The 23,005-nt window shown below is 43.1% G+C and overlaps 2 protein-coding genes across 2 annotated transcripts; one reads left to right on the forward strand and one right to left on the reverse strand.

Moving 5' to 3' along the window:
* Positions 1-217: 217 nt before the first annotated feature.
* Positions 218-6,829, forward strand: RSRP1 (arginine and serine rich protein 1). Its single transcript, XM_054011618.1, has 6 exons — positions 218-582; positions 857-915; positions 2,192-2,833; positions 3,208-3,362; positions 4,601-4,684; positions 5,555-6,829. The coding sequence occupies exons 1-6, from the start codon at positions 494-496 to the stop codon at positions 5,729-5,731; spliced, it is 1,206 nt and encodes a 401-aa protein (XP_053867593.1). The 5' UTR covers positions 218-493; the 3' UTR covers positions 5,732-6,829.
* Positions 6,830-9,461: 2,632 nt separating this feature from the next.
* Positions 9,462-14,077, reverse strand: SYF2 (SYF2 pre-mRNA splicing factor). Its single transcript, XM_054011616.1, has 7 exons — positions 13,979-14,077; positions 13,567-13,677; positions 12,287-12,412; positions 11,776-11,893; positions 11,550-11,640; positions 11,101-11,199; positions 9,462-9,972 (listed from the first exon to the last, which is right to left on the reverse strand). The coding sequence occupies exons 1-7, from the start codon at positions 14,012-14,014 to the stop codon at positions 9,807-9,809; spliced, it is 747 nt and encodes a 248-aa protein (XP_053867591.1). The 5' UTR covers positions 14,015-14,077; the 3' UTR covers positions 9,462-9,806.
* Positions 14,078-23,005: the final 8,928 nt, after the last annotated feature.

Genomic DNA, 23,005 nt, shown 5'->3' on the forward strand with positions numbered 1-23,005 from the left:
GGCCCCGCCCTCCACTCCCCGCATGCGCTGTCAAAGCTAGCAAGGCGAGGAGATTTTTCTTGCGCATGCGCCCCCAGGATATGGTACGTAGAAGGGTCGGGGAAGGCTGCCCTCCCAATGCGCGGGCGTTTCTAGTTGGCGCATGCGCTTCAGGTTCTTCTGGCCTGGGTGGGGGAGAAAGTTCTCGTCCTGCCCGCGCATGCGCCCCACTCTCCAGGTTACATAACTGGGTGGTGGTTCTCGAACCTTCTCAGTGTGGGTTAGGCTGGTAGTTCGTTAGTTGCTGTTGAGACTCCCGCGCGCGGGGTGACTGGTCCGGAGCGGCTCGCGCTCTCTCCGTGTGTGCTCGAGCTGAGAGGCGGCTGAAAGTGGGTCGGGTTTGTGCCCCTGAGGGGAGGCTGCGCCGCGAAAAGCAGTTCGGGTGCCCAGCTCCCGGTGTGGGGAGGCGGCTCGGTGGCTGCTGTGCCGGTCCGGCGACCGCTCTACTCCCGCTATGGCGGTGACCCATGAGACAGGGCTGTCCCCACAGGCGCCGCCACAGGCCCAGGGTCCGTGTGCGGGAGACCAGGCCACCTGGAGCCAGTGAGTTACCGAAGGAGGGGCGGCGTTGAAGGGATGTTTGTGCCGGGGGGCGGCGGGGGTGGTGGTGGTGGTGGGGGAATGGGACGGGGGCGGCGGCAGCAGGAGAAGGGGGCTCGGCTCGCGGCGGGAATGGGGGGGGGAGAGTCGGGTCGGCTCGCGGCGGGGGGGCGGGGTGGGTATAGGGGGGTGTGTGTTGGGAGGGCGGGGGGGGGCTCGGCCCGCGCCGGGGGATGACGAATGTCCGTGTGTCCGTTGACACTCCCGTCTCTTGCAGGAGCCCCCGGGTGGTGCCCCAGAGGAGCCAGGAGCAGGGGAGTCCCGCGGCCCCCAGCGGTAAGTGTCTGTGGATGGCGTCTTCAGGAAATGGTCTCCTTTCACCTCGTAGTTAGGTTTGTTTCCTGGTCCGTAATGTCTTTGTTCTCTCTACGCACCAGCGTCTGTCGTTTCACCGACTGTGACTGTGCCCAGTTTGGGACAGCGCTGGTACCTTGCTCCTTGCCAATGGACGCACCCAAGTCAGGCAGTGGAGCAGGTCCGCTTTTCTGGCAGGTGCGCTGTGCCTGTGTTCTGTACAATGCAGAGAACTTGTTGGCACTTGAAAGATACGCCGTTCTCTGTAGACAGCACTCAGCACAGTGAGCTTAGCTGTCGTTGCAGGCTTCCTGTTTTAGGTGTGTCCTGTTCTGGGACTTGTGAGCTTGGCATTTATTTAAAGGTAAGGTGGGATATGCAAACTCATTTTTTCCTCTCTATATTGACAGTAAAGGAAATAAATGTAATTGCCATTAAAAATTTCATGCTTATCTGTAGTGTGTTCCAGAAAGTCCTAAGATTTGCTGGATAACTTCTGTATTCAGTGAACACTAAATACAAATGCCAGGCTTGAATGGAGTTCCTTTAATCAGAAGACTGTGGCACAGTCATAGCAAAGCCAAGAGGGGATTTGAAAGGTGGCGATAGGGAAGTATTTATTCCCTAGAATGCAGTACCATTTTAATAACTAGAACTAAAATGGCTGCTGGTATATGATGGCGGCCATCTTAGCTATTCGTATTTAGTATTTTAAATTTTCAAATACAAATACGTTAAAATTTCTGGTATTTGGCATATGAATTGATCTGTTCCCTGGCATTACATTCATGATAGTACAATTCACTGTAGTCAACTTTCTTACAGAGGAAACTGCTATTTCACAACAGAAATGCTTTTCTTTCATTTAAAATGATCCCTTGTAAACTGAAAATAGTTTGTTGGAACATCTGTACAAGTCATACAGTGAAAATCTACACTTCATTAGCCTTAATGCCATGTAATTGTCTGCATGTGCAAATATATCTGCATATTAGCAGTATGCTTTTGAGAGAGAATTTGGCCACATTCTGAAACCATTAATTTATGGGAAATGTGTTTGATAAAGCCAGGAAGAAATTAACTAAAGAGAAAAAGTTAAAGCAGTAAATAGAACTGCCTAGGGCAGAAGGTAAAACTGCAAAATAGCTCTTGACCTTTTCACTTGTAGCTACCGTAAGTTTTGTGAGTATAGTAGACTCAAGTTGACCTTGGTTTGTTGGCAAAGAATAAATCTTAAACCAATTTTTTTTCTAAACAGGAACTGAAACTGGATGTTCTAGAGCATCATTCAAAACAGATACAATTTCTAAAGGCACTGTCACAGAAAAACTGCAGGCAAACAAAAAGACAGAGGATATGACAAATTACATGGATGATTTAACTCTAAGCTCACCAAAAGAGAGAGATTCTCGCTCAAAGTCCAAAACTAGTCGGGGCAGATCATCTTCAAGATCATCTAGCAGATCATCTTGCAGTTCACGATCTAGTTCAAGCACTTCAACTTCCTCAAGGAGTTGGAGCAGGTCTAGAAGCAGATCAAGATCACGAGCTAGAAGAAATGGTTCCAGAAGGTATAGAAGATATTCAAGATCATATTCCAGAAGTCGGTCAAGATCACGTAGCCTTCGATACAGAGCAAGGTACCATCCTAGAACCTACAGGAGATACCGCCGTTCTCCTCCAAGGTATAGATCACGCAGCAGGTCCCAGTCTCATGGAAGATCATGGTCTCGTGGAAGACCATATTATAGAAGATCCTTCTCAAAAAGCAGATCACGATCAAGAGGCCGAAGATACTATGGATTTGGGAGAACCATATATCCTGAGGCTTACAGAAGTTGGAGAAGCAGATCACGAACAAGATCTCGTAGCAGAACACCTCTGCGCTTAAGTGAAAAAGGTATTTGCGTTCAGCGAGTAGCAGCATACCTGCTTCATAACATGGGTGGGAAGGAATAGAATTCAAGACTGTCATTTGTAGACTTTTCCTGTTGCTAGATTTATATAGAATTTTAATATTTGGGGCTGTAGTTCTGTCCTAGAACGTCAACTGAAAATCTGATTTGGATTGCTTACCCCTGTTCTATGTTCTTTGGAATTGCCATCTTTATAAACACTACAGTTTAAAGGGGGTGGTATCTATAAATTTACACTAGTTTGGGAACATACTTTTTCCAGGGTAAACTGACTTTGCACTGGACTCAGTGTTTCTTTTTGGGTGAGTCAGTATGCCATGATTACCCTTACAGAAGATGTTTCTGCTTTCTTATGTAGATAGGAGGGAACTCTTAGAAATTGCAAAGGCTAATGCTGCAAAAGCCCTGGGAACAGATAACATAGTCTTGCCAGCTAGCTTGAGAGTCTACAGCCTATCCAAAGAGACAAATGGTGGAAAATGCAGAAGTGAAGATTCTGTGGAGTCCACTGAGGTAATTATAAACTGGAGTAATCTTGATTTTAAAGGTAAACTTTTTTCAAAACTACACTACTGATATGACATGCCTGAAAAGCTGTGCTAGTCTTAATTTTTCATTGCGAAGTACCTTTAAATTTTTGAAAATTAATTTTATTATGAAATGAAACATCCAAGTTTTTAAAATTATCAAGATGTTGAAAACCTTTGTAGGCTTGTTAAAGCTGGAAGAGTACCTTGGAATCTTAGATGGTTGCTCTCATTATTTGTCTACCGACTTTCCACTAGTGATATGTGAGGAAGGAGAGAGAATTTTCAAACCCAATAGGGAAGTGCCCATTATGTTGGCTGATTTGTTTTTTTGCCCAAAAACAATTAAAGGCTTATTTGCCATAGCCTATTTAATAGGCGTTTGTAAAGATTAATTTTTGTGCTTGATAACGGTCATATAGCCTTTTCATATGCATCAGATTGTTCCCAGAAATCCCATGCCCAGACCCCAAATGCATTTTACATACTGTATTTCTGTCTTATAGAAATCATGAATATGGTCTCCAGACATTGATGAAGAAAATCTGGTGGTAATTAAGGAACTTGTGGGCTCTAGCTGCTGTGAATTAGGGGAGGGAAAAGAGAACTTAATCAAGTTAAACTAGTTTTGCACTAGAAAGCTGTTAATGTTTGTTGCATCTGGTCAGATGCACACCTACAATAGTAACTACGTAGCAGTAGCTTATACCAAACTTGTATTTCAAAATTAAAGAAAGTAAACTTAGTAAGGGTTTCTTGGACAACTAAATAAATGGCACAGGTGTCCCTTTCATAATGTGTGTAATATATTCCAGATGTTGAGAGATTACAGAAGAAGAGGCCTGCATCACTTGCAGATAAGTTTATTGTCCTTCTCCAAAGCTCTGCAGGGTGGATATGCAGAGTTTATGCACAACTTGCTGTAACATTCCATTTCAATTTATGAAGTCCATGCTTACTAGTAAATTCCCTAGTTAAAGCTAAAACATGAGCATGGATATAAGGTTGTACATTGACACAATTATGTTGATAGAAATACTAAACATTTCCCATTTGAGTTTTCAACACTGATCTGTATGTGCATTCTAATACTTTACAGTTTAAAGCCACTATTGATCTCAGTAGTTGAGACAAAACTTACACTAGAATATTCATACTCTAGTGAGTTTCCTTAATTCACATAGAATATGTGACCCTGTTTAAACTCTGTGCCTTCTCCTTTAGCAATCCAGAAGACTAACAGAAGATGTAACCAAAAGTGGAACTGAGAGCTCTCCCGCAATGAAAGGCTTATCTTTCAGCCCTAATGTAAGTGCATATTTCTAAGATAGGAAATATTGATTTCCAGCTTATTCTTTCACATATGTAGTACATTCGATCTAACCTTGGAAGTCAGTTGGGTTCAACTTATTACCCTCTTTAATAGCCCTCCATGTATAATATAGTTGGGTAATTCAAGAGAAATGTGGAGTGTAGGGATATAATTACTGAGGCCTGGCCTACACTAAGGAGGGGGATTGACCTAAGATACTTCGACTTCAGCTGTGCTATTCTCATAGCTGAAGTTGCATGTCTTAAGTCGACTTACCTCGTGTCCTCATGGCACGCGGTCGACTGCCACCGCTCCCGCCTCTCGCCACAGTGGAGTACAGGAGTCGATGGTAGAGTGATCGGGGATTGATTTATCGCTTATACACTAGATGTGATAAATCAATCCCTGATAGATCAATCACTACCCGCCAATCTGGCGGGTAGGGAGACTGAGATTAGGCTCTCCAGAGGCAAAAGCATTTAGATTTGTAAGCTGTAGTGTTGTGGACCTTCCAACTTGTACAACTGGTCACTCAAGTTAACCAGAAGTTAGGGAAAAGCAAATTTGGCTTCGTTAAATCTGGATTATATAGCAAGCATCATTCTCATCTTCATAAATACAAAGTTGTGCTATGGCAATTTAAAATTACAAATGCAAACTTCAGTGAAGCTTTTATTTTTCATTTCTTTACCTGTGTGTATTGAGTTCAGTATTCCTGGATTCATTCTAAAAAAAAAAAAAACTGGCTTTCATAAACTACAAATAGTCGTCTAAAGCTGTAGGTAACAATTGTGGACACTTTTGACCTTTTTTCTTTTCTTAAAAAAAAAAAAAATATTCTAACAACTTTTTTTTTTCTCCTCCAGAACACAATGGCAAAGCCAGTACTCCAGAAACCAGCAAGTCTCTCTGTTAAAGAGACAGCAGTATCCTTGGGAAAAGAAGATACAAAGAGAAATCCCTATGGGCAATGGGCTCCAATGAAGGAGGAAAACAGCTTATTTAACCTTTCACCTAAAAGCGCACCCTTCCGAGCACGCTAGCCCCTTTCACTCACTGCCCTGTGAACTATTGGCATTATGCATTACTTCCAGAAGCGAGGTCTGAAATTCTCTTATCCGGTTGAATATTTTTAAGTATTTAAAGAGGTTAATTTTGACATGTTAGATTTTTTTTTTCCAGATCTGAAAACACAGCACAATGACCCAGAAACTACAAGTGGGAATCTTAGGTATATATTTGTAAATACTTTTTTGTATCACTAGAATGGAGTAGAAATTACAGGTGGGTAACTTCTTCTCAATGTTACTGTAGCAGTCACTGTTCTAAACATTTGTAATGCATTATTTAATTAAAACGTCTGTTTTGTTCTTTAGGGCCCATGTAATAATTCAGTTGAACTGTGAAGTTGCCCTCTTTGTTTCTAGTCTGAGCTCTGTAGGTGGAAATTGGCCTTATGTAATTAGCTTTGAGTGAATGGTGAAGTACTAAAGAGCAAATAGGAAATAATCAGATGGTCTCAATAGACTTCAGATGTTGGAGCAACTTGATTACAAGTTGAAAATGTTAAATACGTATCCTGCTGTGAGTGATTCTCTGGAATACACTTTCTTAAATCTCTCTGCAGATGTTTGCATTATGATTGTATGATTGTCGTGCAGGAATCCTTACTCAGTTATGGCCCAGTTGTGCATGTTTAATCTTAAGGAATCAGAGTCCCACTATATGTTGCTTTCTATTTGGACTTCTAAAATTGACACTTAAAACTTATCACCAACAAGAAGAACTGTGATTAAGTCTTAAAAACAAGCCCTGAACTAAATCACCATTACTCAGATCTAAAATAGTAATCATAAAATTTACTCAGATCCCCTGGACTTCAAAGCAGTAAGGATATATTGATGTGAGGAAGCTTACATTATCCTAATTTGTTTCCAGTCCTGATCCTATACCAGTGATCTACACATGCCAGCTTGACATTTGAAGCATTGATGTAGAAAGTGTGAGATCAAGTAATACTTCCTTAGGGCTTCATAACATTTACTGTGATTTTTTTTTGGGGGGGGGGGAGGGGGAAGAGATGAGACTGACTAAACTTGAATTCATGTAAAGGGTTTGCACAATAAAACTTTTATTGAATATTCTGGTGTGGAAACTTTTTTAAAAAGTGTAATGTACTCTTTCCCTAACTAGTAGTAGCTGTTGCTTTATCGAGGCAGTGCAAACAAGTTGTAGTCTTAGTTGCATTTCCCTTGGCTCACCAACTCTTAGTCTGTGGGGGAAAACTAGTGTTATACAAGGAGAAATATCCCAGTGCTGTTGTCTTGGTTGGGGAAGAAGTATCTTCAGCAAAAAATACCAGTTCAATATGGAATAAAACAAGATGCTGTCACTCACATTCTACAATGAATAGCCAGAGGAAAGAATGCTTAACTTCTGAATACAGTGTGGGGAGGAGCAGCTTTACTGCACCTCCCACCTGTGGAAGCCACAGAAATAGAAAATTCATAATGTAGAACAATGGCAAAATCAGTCATTGCTTTAAAGTAGTGCAACTTAATACAGGCTATAATCTTTTCTAGGAGGTCAGACTAAGTAATTTTGGCCTCCAGTCTGAATTTTTAAAGCAAGCAAAAGTAGTAAGGTGAATGGCAAAAAGGCAGGTTAACTTCTTGTTCAGCCTACCTACTGCTGTGAAGGCAGAACTAATCATTTAAAAAAAAAAAAGCATGCTTAGCCAGTGCTGCAGTGTAACAATGTATTGTTTACACAGGGGCAACTTAAAGGTCCCTGTAAGTTCACATCTTTAGTGTCCACAGGGGGGATTTGAGCATAGTACTAGTGAGCACTGCAGTGTAACCTAAAGCTTGTATGACTAGCAGTGCTCACTAAAGTGCTGAACTGTAACTCCCCCTGTGAGTGCTAAAGATGTGAACTTAAAGTGACCTTCAAATTCATACCTCCATTGTTTGTGCAGGGGCGGGGGGGTTAGTGCAGCAGTTGGGGGAGCACTGCTATTCACACCTCTTAGGCCAGGGGTAGTCTATTTTTTGGTAAGGTCCAAATTCCAGAGAAACTACTACAGCACTGTGTAGATGTGTCCATGATCTACTCTGTAGGTATGTGCAAAAAAAAAAAAAAAAACCCCTCAAGAGCACCACTTAAACAGAGGCTGCTGTTCTATAGGTATGTTTTCACTGATCACCCTCAAACTTTAAGGGTTCCTCTCCCCCCCCTTGTGGGAACTGTAGTCAGGAGCTTTTGCCAACTATTATAGAACAGTGAAAAGCAAAGAGGAAAGGCTGTCAAAGTGGGTGGATTGCTCAACTGCTGTTGTGTAGTAGCAAGTTTATAATGATAAATGATACTGCATCTGGAAACAAAGTCCAGTTCCTCATAAGGGTTACTGTAGTCATACTCCACTTCCCTTTATTTTTTGGGGGGGTGTGTGAAGAGAAGCTAGGGTCTCCTGTGATTGCAGCTAGAGGTATAAGGTCTGCAGCTGATGCTCTGCCCTAGAAGCATCCACTGAGGAATGTAGCAGCTGCAAGTGACCCAGGCACCCACAGGCCTTGTCTAGACTAGAAAGGTATTGCCTGCTTATACCAACAGTTATTTTTGCTCCATAACTTAAACCAGTTCCTTGTACAAAACAAGCTGTGTAAGCAAAAGGTCTTTCTGGGATATAACTGCACAGAAAGGGGCGATAGTAAAACTTTAAGCACAGAGCAACCATAAGGGCTCAATCAGCCTTTTGCCAATTAATGCAGGTATTTTCTCAAGCCCTCTGTTCCATCTTCCACTACAAGTTCCTCAACACTAAGGTTAGAGTTTAGGTTCTCACAAGCCTACAGAGGTGAATTGGACCCTGATATTTTCCCATACCATGGACCCACATTCCCCAAACTTTGCCCCTTCATGTTTGCAAGAACAGCATCCAAAAGGTAATTTGAGTGTAAATCAGCATCTCAGTTTACAGACCACTTGAGACTGGTCAAACCTGCAACATATTGAAACAAACATTACTGTACAATTGCTTTTATACAATACAAACTTAAAATGGAGTTTTGTCTGAAACAGCCACTCTGTCAAATAGTAGATTTCCAGTATCTTGTTGCAGAGTAGTCTTACCTTGAGAGTTGCCCTCCCCTTATCAAATTCTTTCCAAGGAGAATTGGACAAGAAGTTCTGTCTGTTGAGCCAACAAGTCAAAAGAAACAGCCATCTCCCCCATAAAGATGTGAAGTCTTGCTGCTTTTGCAGCCTGCAGAGGTTTATACCTAGCTGAAGAGCTTTCTATATACACAGCACATGCTCCCACGTTTTAGTTATAGCACGGTAGGTGAGACGATACAATTGTAATTAGCTTTGCTCTTATAAAGATGGGGAAAATTGCAGCAAAGTTAAACTTGCCCAGTGTCTCACAGGGAACATCTCAATTTTAATGCAACTCTGAGTAAAAAGAACAGGAGTACATGTGGCACCTTAGACACTAACATTTATTTGAGCGTAAGCTTTCGTGGGCTACATCCCATTTCTGATGCCACAAGTACTCCTGTTGGTTTTGCGGATACAGACTAACACAGCTGCTACTCTGAAATCTTTTCAGTAAGACTACCAAAATTCAAGGTTACATATTTGCTCCACAATAAGGATATCAGTCATCTGGTTTTTACTCTCCGCCCACTTCTCCATCCCCCCCCAAAACAAAACCACCAAACAAACTTCCACACATTTACTACTAGTGTGGAAGAAACAAAAAAAAGTCAGGCATGTAGTTCTGTGTTTAATACTCACAACTACTTTACAAAATCTGAATCAAACAAAACATACATTTATGTAACTGCAGGGTATGATCTGAGTACCAACCCTTTTGAGGTTTGCTAAATGTACAAAAACTAGCCACCATTGGAAGGGCAAGCTATGTACAGCTGATACCCAATGTCATTCAAGCATTTGTGCAATACACATTATTGGATTTAAAAAAAAAAAAAGTATGGCAAAGTTTATATTTGCACAATTAGCATATTGATACAATTTAAGCCTTTCTGCAAAACATGCCTAGTTTGTACTGAACAATTTAGTTGTAGAACTGTGCCTCTCTTGGGATGTGAAAGATTAGACAGCTGTTCCTCTCTCCAAGTTCTGTTTAATTTCTGCTGTATATTTCCCATAGAACCTTTCTGCCTTCTTATTGAATTTGGCATTTCTCTCATTAATGTAATCAATATCCGCATCATCATTATAAGCACGTCGTCGACTGTATTTTTCACGTTTTTCAATTCTGTAAGAGAATTACATTAATATTTTCAGACCCCTGATGTACAGAAAACTAGTTATTAGAATGAATACATTCCTATATCTACAGTAAAACCCATCACTATTAAAACTAAGTGGAAATTACATCCAGTGGTGTATGTATTTCTTCAGTGAAACTGATTGGTATTTGTATTGATTGCCTGTTTTGGTTACATTGGAAACTGCAGGTTAATAGCAGAATGGGGGTTAGATGTTGCTTATGCCTGTACATTAAATTTTTCCCCTTTGGGGTCTAATCCTGCAGGATGCTGAACACCCTCAACTCCTATTGAGGAGGGCACTCAGCACCTAACAGAATTGGGCCATGAATATCTATCCTTGAATTTTTACACTTGCAAAGCTATATACCCACACAATGTGAAATCGAAGCATAAGTACTCAAAAAAATTAAAACTTAAATTGCAGTTCTTAAAGTGAAATGAAGAGGAGAGTGCCTACTTCAGTCAGTCAATCTTACAAGAAATTTTAGAGGGTATCTTCAGATGAATTTTAGGTAGTTGGTCAGAGAATATTAAAGTTGCTGTAGTTTTAAAGGAAATAAGCGGGGACACTGCTTTTTTCTATGATTAAGAGATGACAGGAGAAAAGTTAATGGGAAATAGCACTATTTTTTGTTCCCATTATGATGAGAAAAAACACATTTTCATTACATTTTATTGGAATCTGATGTCCAGTAATTAGGATAAATATACCAAGGCATTCCATTATCTTTTTAGTCTTATAAAGTACGATTATTGGACATCATTGATATTTTCTAACTGGCTACTGATTGGTGCCAGGATTTTGCTTCAAAATACTTTCTGATGTACCCAATGAAAATCAACATGTAAAATAAAATAGGCATGGGCATCTATTGTGCAGCAACAAGTTCTTTCAATGTGTACAGAATTGCATAAAAATCCTGTATCTAGAGACTAGTGTACAGATTCATAAAAAGGGCAGGCTATACTGACCGTATACTTAAATACATGGCTTTATGCAGAAGCTACCAGACACAACAAGTTATGCTTGTACTACAGCAAACAAAATAGCAAAAGCACCGCATGTTATGAATGCAATGGTTTGATATAATTAGGACCATCTTATTACTTACTGTTTTTCAAGATCTGTAACCATTCTATCAACCCCTTCTTTACATGGTACATGAGTTCCATGAAGAAGACTGTTTGCTGTTGGATACAATTCTTCTCCACTGAATGAGAAAGAGGTAAACAGTAAAAAACAAACTTTGTCAAATTAGTAATTTTTTGTACGTAACAACTGTTTTATCAAAAAAAAACAGGGACAAGATAGAGAACACGAACTAGCATATTACAAGTTACACATCTACAGTATCATCCAGGATATAACTCGTATGGGACCTTGACAGAAGGCCATTTGTATTGCAATGCACATAAAAGAATAGACAAGATGAAATATGTTTGAATTACATGAACTAAAAAGAATTTTCAGCCTTTTTAGACACTAGTTCATCAAAACAATTCATATTTACAGGTAATGTCATTTAAAAAATACATGGGTCTGCCAAAAAGAGAAACTTACTTTTCTTCTCTTAGCTTTTCGTATTTTTCCATGTCAGGTTTGATCTGCTTGGTTAACCTCTGATACTGGCGCAACTGAGCAGCTGCATAATCTTTAGAATAAAATGGATTGCAATTAACAGAAGGACTTTTCTGTGTGGCTCAAGTTTTAGTGAAAACATATTTAAAAAGATTAAATATTTGTATCCCCCTAGCCAAGCCCTGAAAAATAAAATTAAGTTGCTTACCTGAAAATCCTAGGTCTGGATTTTTTCTCTTCTTTTTCCTTTCCCATCTTTCTGCATCCTCAGCACTGATTTCTAACAACTTCACCCGCTCGTAATCTTCTCCTTTAGAGGCACATTCCTAATATAAAAATACAAGCAATTCTTAAATTTTTAAAGCATAACAAAAAAGCAGTAGACAAGACTAGTAGATTAGAGATATTTTTCCTAATTTTATTTACACTGTAAATTTGATAATACCAGACAATCTCACCAAGGATCCTAGTCTGATGCTGGATGATTTTTTTTTTTTTAATTTTTATATATAGCTACACACATCTAAGAAGATACAGTCCCTACCCAGGGGTACTAAACTGATCCTGCAGAGACTTATGGACATGCTTAATGTAATGTACTACTGGTAGTTGTACTGAAGTCAATGCAACTATTCACAGCACATAGTGTTAAAATCTTTGCAGGATAGTGTCCTAAAATGGAAGGTTATGGTTGCAATCAACATTTACATGTGTTATACCTTCTTCTTTTCCTCAACCTTCAGTTCCCATTCCAGTCGAGCCTTTTTTGCTTCCCAGTTTGCAGGCAACTTGAGTCTTTTATCTTCTTCCACAACTTCCTGGTGATTTAGCTTGCGAGCTTCGTTCTAGGAGTAAAAGTTTGTCACTGAACTCACAGAAAATGGCAATATACAATCATAAAAGTCAGAAAGCAGAAGAAGCCTATTAAATAATTTAGTCCACCCACTTGCAGCAGCACGTTCTCATATTCCCCCCCCCCCCACCGAAAATGCCTCAGTTATTAAAGTTAATGTTTAAAGCCAAATTTACACAAGTTAAAAGAGAGGGTACTGTACACCTGGGGTCAGACTTGGGTTATGAGGGATTAGAAGTTTCGGTTACAAGGTTCACAAACATACAAGGCACATAACCATCATAGACCCAGACTAGGGTGCGGGAGTTTTTAAAACATCAGTGGATAAGTGGGCTCGGGTACGCCACCCATGGAATGTATTTAGAGTCCAAGTCAGTAGTGGTGTAGTGCATAAGTACATGCGTGGGGTGCGTCCCTTGGTTCGTCAGGGAAGGAAGTGGGTTATTTCCCTGGCTGGCGGTTTAGATTACTTGACCCGGTACTGGCCGTGTATATGTCTGTGGACCATCTGATGGTGTCGGACACCATGAGCTGTCTCATGAGCTGGGTGTAGCATCGACTGACTCCGCACGCTCTCAGTACTCAGTACTCATGGGGGTCTACTGCACATGATTTTAGCCAAAAGGCTGGTAAGAGATTAATCTAAACATTGTGATTTCCACCCACTGATATTTAAATTAAATCAAAGCAGTTATTTTAGGGGAGTTTGAAATTACTTTCATCCCCCCCCCCCCAGTGAATTTTGTATAACAGAAAGTGACAAGATAAGTGTCCCATTGACCTTCTTGGCACACAGAAAAGGAACATTTAGAACATTTTGTAAAACTGTCTTAGGGTAGACAAAAAGGCTTTTGTCAGAGGACCTGAGAAAACCCTTATTGTCTCCCCCAATATATGATTTCCCAGGTGAGAATTCAGAGGAATTAAATGCTAGAATTTATTTTTGTTTGTGGAATTTTGCATGGGGATGATTAGGATTCCCCCTCCCCTTTAAGGACCTGTTACCTTTTTTGGTTTTAAAGGTACCTTCAAATAATTGCTGCAAAAAGAAGTCTGTGGCTCAGTTACCCCAAACCGCAAACAAAACCTGGCTATGAGCACGACTGGCCTACCGTCCTGGCCATTTGGCAGCACAGGCTATATTACCCTTTTCATATGGAGCTCTCTGAACTTCCTCAACCTCTCCTCCCTCTTCTGGGCAGCCAACTCCTCAGCCGCAGTGGGCGCAGATTCTTCGTCGGAGCTGGCAGAAGAGGCCTAGAACAACAAACGTGAAATGATTGTATTGGATTTAAAAGAGGGAGGTTTGCATCCCTGGCTCGAGAGCACAATGTTTTGAACCAGGGTATTAGAGACGGTGCCACCATCTCCCTCCAACCTACCCCCAGACTCTATCCCACACCTACCCTGCCCCTTCACCATCCCACTCATCTCCCCAATACAGCCCCGACCCACAACAGCCTCCATCTCCAAAGATACCCCCCTCCTTCTCCAGACCCCTTCCCTCTCCGCCCAGCCCAGCTCTCTAGCCCCTAGGAAGCGCTGCCAGGCGCCTCACCCCTCCGTGCGGGGCTCCATCCCCCTCCGCCGCCATCCCCCTCGACGTAGTCAACACAAGCGGGCAGCCACTGCTTAACTTCCGGCTTTCTCAAGTCGCTTCCGGCCCACGCACCACCCACGGAGGAAGTGACGTTGATGCCCTGCCCGAGGGCTGCGTTAGAGCCCCCTGTCTGCGGCCAGAGCGCCCTCTGCAGCCAGGAGGGATTAAGGGCAGGGCAGGGGCTGGGAGGGCAGAGAAAGGCAGGGCCTGAAGCCAGGGATGGGAGGAGAGGAGATGGTGGGAAGGGAAAACACACAGAGAAGGGGGGAGGGGAGGAGGCAGAGCAGGAAAGAACCTAGGGACGGGTGGGTGGGAGAATCCCTCCCATGCTGTTCATAATGGCTGGAAGAGCCGTCCCCTGTTGGAGGGGGTGACCCTGGCACTCCCAAACCAACCAGGGCGAGCCCCCCACACGTACGGGGGAAACACGCTGCCATTCAATCCCACGGGGCCCTGCGCTGCCCTTTGAAGCTGGGCGCACCTCAACGGCGGCCGTTGGAACCACAGGCCACGCTTGGAAGTTTGGGCCTAGGAGACTTGTCCAAGGTCGCACAGCAAGGGAATGTGGGAGATCCAGGGCCAGAACTTGGCAATTCCTGCTCCAGCCCATTAGAGATGGAGTCTTGCTCGCAAGAGATGCAATCAGCTGCCCAGACACGTCACACGTGAGGTCCTGCTGCCTTCTTGGGGAACAGTGACTTTTGCATCTCATCAGCGGGTTTCTTGCGGGCAGGTCCCTGTTGGAGATGGCAAATTGGATGTAGTGCTGCACACACCTGTCAGACAGCCTGATTTGAATACGCAGCACGTTTGCAGTTGGGTAACACTTTACAAACAAACAAGATGACCAGCCTTCTCTTCTGTGCAAGCTTTATCCAGGACAAATGACTTGAAACAACCTAAGTGACCTAATGAAAAAGTACTATTAAAATAGAATTGAATTCCACTTTGAACCATAAAAATGTCATTTCCAATAGTACCGAGAAAGCATCCATCCTTATAACTGCCTGCCTGATATTCTGAAGAGACTTTAAGTCCTGTAGCTTTTAAGGCTGTGAGGGAATCCATCAGCAAGCTTCCCCTTGACAGTACTCTACCAGGTATTAGTGACTAATTGATGTATTACAACTATAGACTTGCCCACAGGGGACAGTTGAGCAGACTGGTTGCACGGGATGAATTCTCTGCATGCCTCTGGAACCTTATGCATTTAGAGAGGGAGAATCAAGAGCCAGTTTCTGGAAATGACCTGTTTATTCAGGTTGATGAACATGCAGATGTGGGTGATATTATGGAAAAATCAGTGGTGTTGGTTTTCCAACCTAAGGATTTTGCTGGAGACTGAAAACCATTATTAAACATTTTTCCCCATGCAAATTTTAATGCTCCTGAATAGTACTGGCTGAAAGTCTTGGAGAATGCAATCCTCTGTTTACCCATAGATCAGATACGGCAGTAATGCAAGTTTGCACTGTCCTGCCTTTGTGCCTTAACCCAACTATAGAAGTATCATATCTAAAGGTAAGCATTTGTTTTCAGTCTTCATAGCCCATTCATTGGCCTTTCCCCTAAGAGTGCTAACAAGGGCACTAATCAATGCCAGTAGCAGAGGTGGATTCTGTGGCATAGACACTTGTCTGCCTGAGACTAGGCTGAAGCCCATCAGCTCATTAGACCCACAGAACAGCCACCACATAGTACCTACTTTTGTACCGGCAGCTCCAGTGAATGCCTCTATCCCATTACAAACACTGCCTAACCCATCCCGGCTGTAAACATAAACAACACTGGATATAGTTACTCCGGCTTGTTTTGGCTTGCAACTCATCTAAAATGTAAACCTCTATTAAATACAGAGGGCAAGATCCTCAACTGGTGGAGATCAATGTAGCTTCATTGATTTATAGCAACTGAGACTCTGGCCCATAAATGCAAGACACTTTATGAGAAGTAGTCAATAACTTAGAGAACTGTGCCAGTTTATAGAAAACGGAGAATAACCAGCACAAAGTTCGGGAGGAGAGAATGGTAGCTTAGATACGACAGTGATCAGCACAGTTATAAGAACCTAAAGAGAGAAATGGCCCATGTGAAAAAATATCGTAATATTCATAGTAATTGTTCCAGGTTATCATTGCTAGAACAATACTTAGTTCTTACAAAGGAGCTATATACTACTGTGAACTGTAGTGCTTATTGCAATCTGTAGATTAGCTTTATCAGGGAGGGGAGAAATGGACTCTAAAGCCAAGGTACAGGGTGAAGGAGGGAGTAGGGTGACCAGACAGCAAGTGTGAAAAATCGGGACAGTGGGGCGGGGGTAATAGGAGCCTATATAAGAAAAAGCCCCAAATATTAGGACTGTCCCATAAAATCAGGATATCTGGTCACCTTAGGAGGGATAGCTCAGTGATTTGAGCATTGGCCCACTACAGGCAGGGTTGTGAGTTCAATCCTTGAGGGGGCCATTTAGGGATCTGGGGCAAAAAAAAAAAAAAAGGAAATAGTTGGGGATTGGCCCTGCTTTGAGCTGGGGGTTGGACTAGATGACCTCCTGAGGTCCCTTCCAATCCTATGATTCTATGAAAAGATGGGTCATGGCAGTAGAAAGATGACAAAGTTGGGTACTGGCTAGGGTTACCATATTAAAACATTTAAAAGAGAGGACACTCCACAGGGCTCTGCCCCTTCCCCAGCCCCCATTCCAACCCCTTCCCCAAAGTCTCCGCCCCCTCGCCTGAGCGCCCCGCATTCCCCCTCCTCCTCCCTCCCAGCCATGCGAAACAGCTGCCCGAGCGCTACTGGCTTCACGGTTTGCCGGGCAGCCCCCATACCTCTGGACCCTGTGCCCCCATCCGGGCACTTCCCCTCCGGGGGCGCAGGGTCTGGAGGTTGCCTGACAAACCGTGAAGCTGGTAGCACTCGGGCAGCTCGGCTCTTACAGAGCTGAGGAGTCAGGGAGCAGTTGCCGGAGCCCGCTCGAAGGTAAGCCAGGGATGCCGGCAAAGCTGGGAGTATTTTTCCCAAGACATGTTTGGCTTTTTGGAAATTCCCCCCGGACGGGGGTTTGATTACCAGAAAGCCGGACACGTCTGGGAAAAAACGGACGTATGGTAACCCTAGTACTGGCAAGCAAAGAGAAATCCTTCAATTTCCCCACTGGTTTTAACAGACTTGTACAGTATTACTATTTAACAGCTGTTTTAGGCCCCTCTAGTGGTGGTTAGAGGCAAAAGCCACTTTCCAAGTCCCTGGTGGGGGAAAGTGACAAAAACTCACAGCCGCCTTTAATGCTAATTTTTATACAATGGCCTGACCTCGGCTATTCTGGAAGTGGTTGCTTCTTGTTAGTCTCCAGGTGCTGGCAATATTTTAACTCTGAAAATACAGCCCCAAAGAGATGTATTAACTCCTCTAGGGAACGGTTCTGCCCCAGAGAAAACTGTGCAAAAAGCTTTTCAAAATCAGCTGGCTCATCCAATCAGCTCCACCTTCCTAAGGACTAGCAATGACTTGGTGCTGTATCAGCAGGGTCCAGACCCACAATCTGCTCAGCAGACATAGGCTTCAGACCAGCAGAGCCGGTTAATACCTAGCTACCCTTTATCTTTAGATAAACATCCTAGGCAACCCTTTAAGCAGCCAGCTTGCCAACTCCAGCACCCGCAAACAGCAATACGATAAATCAGCATGCACTGAAGAGTCTCACCACCAGTCAATGAGTGCATGCAGCTCACACAGAACTCTACAAAAGCCCAACATGCACAGCCCAGCGTTCAGGAGTAACCCTACAAAAACAAATGAGTGTTACCCAACCAAAGGAGGGCAACGCTTAGCAAGGAAATAAGTGTCCATTTAAAAATTCCCCAGGCAACACATAAAGTGATCTTAAAAAAGCCACCTCTCCCTGGGGAGTGATCTCTCACTGGGAGTTTGTTCAAAGTTGTGTGATAGTGAAGACTTTTCTCTCCACCATGTAAGCTCTTAGGAAAATAACTGAGTTTTAATAACTCACCTCTGTTGGTGTAGTTATTGCTCCAATCACAGCAGGGAAGGCTTAAAAATACATTTCAATACTACTTAGCTTAGGTATAGTGCTTTACAACCACTCCATGAAACCCCTACTGCACTTGCTGGTGTGGGAAGCAAGCAATAGCATTTATCTCTATTTTACAGGTGGGGAAAGTCCAGGTACAGTTGGTAAAAGGCCAGTTTTTCAAAGGTATTTAAGCACCTAAAGATGCAAAGTGGTACCTAGTGGGATTTACAAAAGTGTTTAAGCACCTAAATCCTATTAGTTCCAATAGGAATTAGGCATCTACCCTCCTTAGGTAGATTTGAAAATCCAGATCAGCACCTGAATACTTTCGAAACTGGCCCAAAGTGCCCAGCCCAAGACCACACATCAAGTTAGCCCCAGCCCACTTACTCCCTTCACAAATCCTGTTAAATGAGCTGTGCCATGAGGTCTTCTATGCAGTAAATCACAGAAGACCTGCCTGGTGCCAGAAAACCACTACAGCAGTTGCATCTCTTCCTGGAACAAGCCCCCTTGGAAAGTAAGTGATTGCAGCACGAGGTAGGCCTGAGAGAGAATGAAGGATTTGCTACAGGTGATTCCTGTTTGAGATGGATTGCTTTGGTCATGCTGTAATCAGAGAGCCACACGTCTCCTGGAAGATGACCACTAAGAATCATCCTCATGGAGGTGAGTAGCATAAAACAAGGACTGGGTGGAGAGGCTTGGCCTTACTGGATAGAAATATTAGTCTGCTTAATTTAATATTGGTGCCTGTGTGCTGTAGAGCCTATGGTGATAGGCTTATTAGGAATGCATGGCTAGATTGGGGGTAACTCTTCAGCTAGTGTAAATTGGTATTGCTTCATTGTCTTCAATGGGTCTGAACAGCTCCATAGTACCCGGGGAAGGTGTTCCCATATGTGGGTCCAGTTTAGCCTGTTATAGAGACCGGCCTGAGAAGAGAAGTTTAGACTCTTGTGAACATTCTCAACATCCAGGGGCATTGGTCAGGTTTGGGCCCATTTCTGTTCAAACCAGGACAATGCTGTCTCCCCCCCCCCCCACTATGGCTATGGTGAAGCTTACTTCATTTTTGTCAAGTGCTTTGTGATCCTTTGATGAAAAGTGCCAGTTAGTTTGTGAAATAGAGGGTATGTTTTCACTGCAGGGTGTACATGGGCACCTGTGCGTGTCGGGGAGTCTATCCCATGGTGCTTTGGGTTGAGAGGCTCTAGGATTCTTTCTCAGTCAGTTGTGGGAAAACTCACTGGCCTTTGGGGGAGTGGGAATTGTGGGAAGGTATTGGAGGTCTGAGTCCTCACTGCAAAGGGGGTGGGTCCCAGCCCAAGTTAAAGCAGATCCTGGGTTCGAAGCCAGATTCCCAGGTGAGTACGCTAGCCTAGGTTTAAAGCACTTCCAACTGAGGTTAAAGGTTTTTGTGTGTGGACAGGAGCAGGTGTGGGTAAGAGCCCAGGTTAACTTTGCAGTGAAGACGTACCTAATTATATACACATTAAGCCTCACAACACCCCAGTGAATCTCCCTTAGCAGGCTAAGCGGAGCAGTTCTAAGTCTGTCCAATAGTGGGCAGTGTAACACATCCACAGTGGCCAGTCCTTAACAGAAAACTGTGTATATAATATGGGGATTCTGGATGTTTGGATGCAAACGCTTAGCTTATTGGAAGCTAGAACTGTATGCCACATGGTATGTCATTGCCTGGCTTGCTGGCTGGGGAGCCCCCTCTCCTCTGAGCATGCTACAAAGGGTGACCACATTTCTAAATACCTCTCCTCTTTTTGGCACAGTTCTTGTGTCCGTACTTGGTGTGAAAGCTTTTTCCATTACAAGGACAGTCCATATTTTACTGTACCACAATTCCAGAGGAGGCACTGTCACATATTTCCAGTAATGCGCAATGCGAAGTCTAGCTGCTGACAATACAAAGTAAATTAATTTGTTGCTCTGTTTAAAATGTAGATGATTTAATGCTTCAGTAAATGAACAGGTCCGGGGGATCTCTAGGAAGCTGGCATTTTGTCCTCAAATGAATGTCTTAAATAATTTCCTCTCAAAACCATCTAATTCCTGGACTCAACCACCACATGTGCAAGTATGTTCCCTCTTCCCTTCAACTCCTCCAGCAGAGCATCTCCTTAGTAGCAAAAATGCGATAGATCTTAACTGGAGTCAAAAGCCATCTATCCAGTAATTTATAAAAAATGTCTTTGATCTACACAAATAGAAGATGTATAGTCCCTTTCCTGTATAGAGACCCACTCATCCAGTTCAATTCATTTGTCCAGATCCCTCTCCCATCTTTTAATCTGGGTTGTTTTCTTATCAACATCTTTTCCAGTCACAATTGTACATATTGGAGAAATCTTTTGTATGAGCTCGCTCCTGGGTCAACTCCTCAAATGTGGTTAAACGTCTAGCTAGAGCTGCCTTGTATCCATCTTTCACAATCAGGTGTTTGACTTGTAAATACTGAAAGTACGGGAACATGATGTTATTTACATCAGTGGTTCTCAAGCAGGGGTACACACAGGTCTTCCAGGGGTGCATCAACTCATTGAGATATTTGCCTAGTTTTATAGCAGGCTACATAAAGCTCACTAGCAAAGTCAGTACAAGTTAAAACTTCATACAGACAATGACTTGTTTATACTGCTCTATGCACTGAAATGTAAGTACATGATTAATATTCCAATTTAATTATTTTATGATGATATGGTAAAAATGAGAAAGTCAGCAATTGTTCAGTAATAACGTGCTGTGACACTTGTGTAGTTTTATGTCTGATTTTATAAGCAAGTAGTTTTTGAAGTGAGGTGAAACTTGGGAGTATGGAAGACAAATCAGACTCCTGAAAGGGGTACAGTCTGGAAAGCTTGAGAGCCACGGATTTACATTCTTTCCTAGCTCTTGGCATAATTTCAAATCAAGACCCAGGAACGACTGTCCAAATTGAGTAATCACAGGTCTCACCCGCAACAAATAGCCACTTTGATATCCCTAGGGATAAGCTCCTGATTATTACTGAAAGTAGCTAAGGGAGAGGGCCTAGGTGAGAGGAATTTAAAAAACATGCCCAGAGCTGCTAAGTTGACCGTTCATCCAGACCAATTTTTATTTTTGGTGGACCTAAATTTCTTTTTAACTCGGCATTTACTCTGAATAGCTCTTTTTGGGCTCCGGTCTTGTTGGTGTTTCCCCCAGTGTTTGGACGGTCTGTTGTTAATCCAGTTGATCACATTGTTTAATTGTGATGCATAATAATAGGAAGTGCAGCCTTGCACAGAACTTTAGGACTCGCCTTTTGTTGCAGAGGAGATTCTACAGCAGAACCCTCGTTATCCAAAAGTCTCCCAGGGAGACTTGAAACCTTCATTAATCAGGGACAGCCAGCCTGCAGCCTCTCTCCACCCCTTCCCTGGTGGTGGCTGGACATGGGGTCGCCAGGGGGCGGTAAAGCCTTGGGGAATATAACCAGGGTTTGGTTAGGGAGGTTGCACCATCTACTTGTCTTTAAAAAAGCACCGCGTCCAGCGAGCAGGCCCACTTTCATGGTGTCTGAATAGCTGAATAATACTATGACCATTTTATTAGCAGCTCTTATTATTATTTGGTCTCTTACTGGAGCACATAGTTGGACTGATGTGGGAGAGGAGTTGTGTTTGAGGGACACCCATGCAGCCTGGCGTGAGGGAACTTGTGAGTGTGTTTGTGTGAGTGACTCGGCTGTTCTTGTGGGCACATCCAGCTCCATCGGTGCCGTTGCCAATACCCCTAATGCGCTGCATACGTTCCAGATGTTCCAGATGTGCTGGGAGCCAAGAGAGGCCGATCTCAGTGTGGAGATTGGATTACTGCACACAAATCACATTTTCTAAAGTCTGCTGCTTGCATGGAAAATAAATAGGGCACATGAACTGTGGATGCTGCGCCCAGGGGCAACGTCACGGGGAGATTGGGGGTGGGATTGTTCGCCTCTGACACGGTTCAAGGTTTTTGAACCCGTCCAGTGTGTTCTCCCCGGGATCAAATGGATTAAAGGAGAGTCGGGGGTGGGGGATCTCCCCACAAAAGATGGTGCACATTGGAAGGGCATCAGCATATCCCTTTGACACCCCATCTATGACTAGCACCTGGGATCAGTGACCTAATGCCCTATAGCTGCATCTCCAGTACCAGCCTCAGAGTTCATGGTCCATACAGTGTCTAAGCATGAAGTTCTACAGCTGATCAGAGTCTTGTGCACAGCAAGGAAAAAGAGAGAAATCCTTTAATTATTAGACACTAGTGTGGGGTTCACTGATTTTCGTTAGAGACATTATTTCACAAGCCAGTTAAAGAATATCCAGTCATTTCAGCAGAGCCACGTGTTGGCTGATTAGGGGAGATTCCCTGGCTGGGGACGAAAGAGATGCATTTTTGAACCACAGCACAGAGGGGAAAAAAGAGGCCCGCTAAGATCTGACAGACTAATTAGCTGTCAGCTGCATCACATCTGGAGATCAAATGTAAAATGCTAGTTTATAAAATAATTAAATTTCCTTAATTATGATGCCTGTCATTCCCATTTTCCAGTCACAAAGTCGTTAATGATAATAACTTGCACTTATGAGGGGCCTTTGGAATCAAAGGCCCCTCAAGTACTTTACAATCTGTGTGGGGCTAGGATCTTTTCACCCTACTACAGCAATGGAGCCACCTCTGGGGTTAAACACAGTAGATGTTGAATGTAATATATATTAGAAGAATCACACACTAAACCCCTGCATCCCCAGGGCTGGTGAATCTGCTCAGGGAATCTAGGCAGAAAGGAGGTGTCCTTTTAAGGAGAACACATCTCAGTCTTTAAATAATGACCTCGCAGCAATATTTGCTCATTATTATGTTTCAAGTCATAAGAATTAAGGACCAGGAGAGCAATTATAAAAACGCTGCTACTAGATTAA

Source organism: Malaclemys terrapin, chromosome 22, assembly GCF_027887155.1.
Source record: "Malaclemys terrapin pileata isolate rMalTer1 chromosome 22, rMalTer1.hap1, whole genome shotgun sequence".
Taxonomy (NCBI): domain Eukaryota; kingdom Metazoa; phylum Chordata; order Testudines; family Emydidae; genus Malaclemys; species Malaclemys terrapin.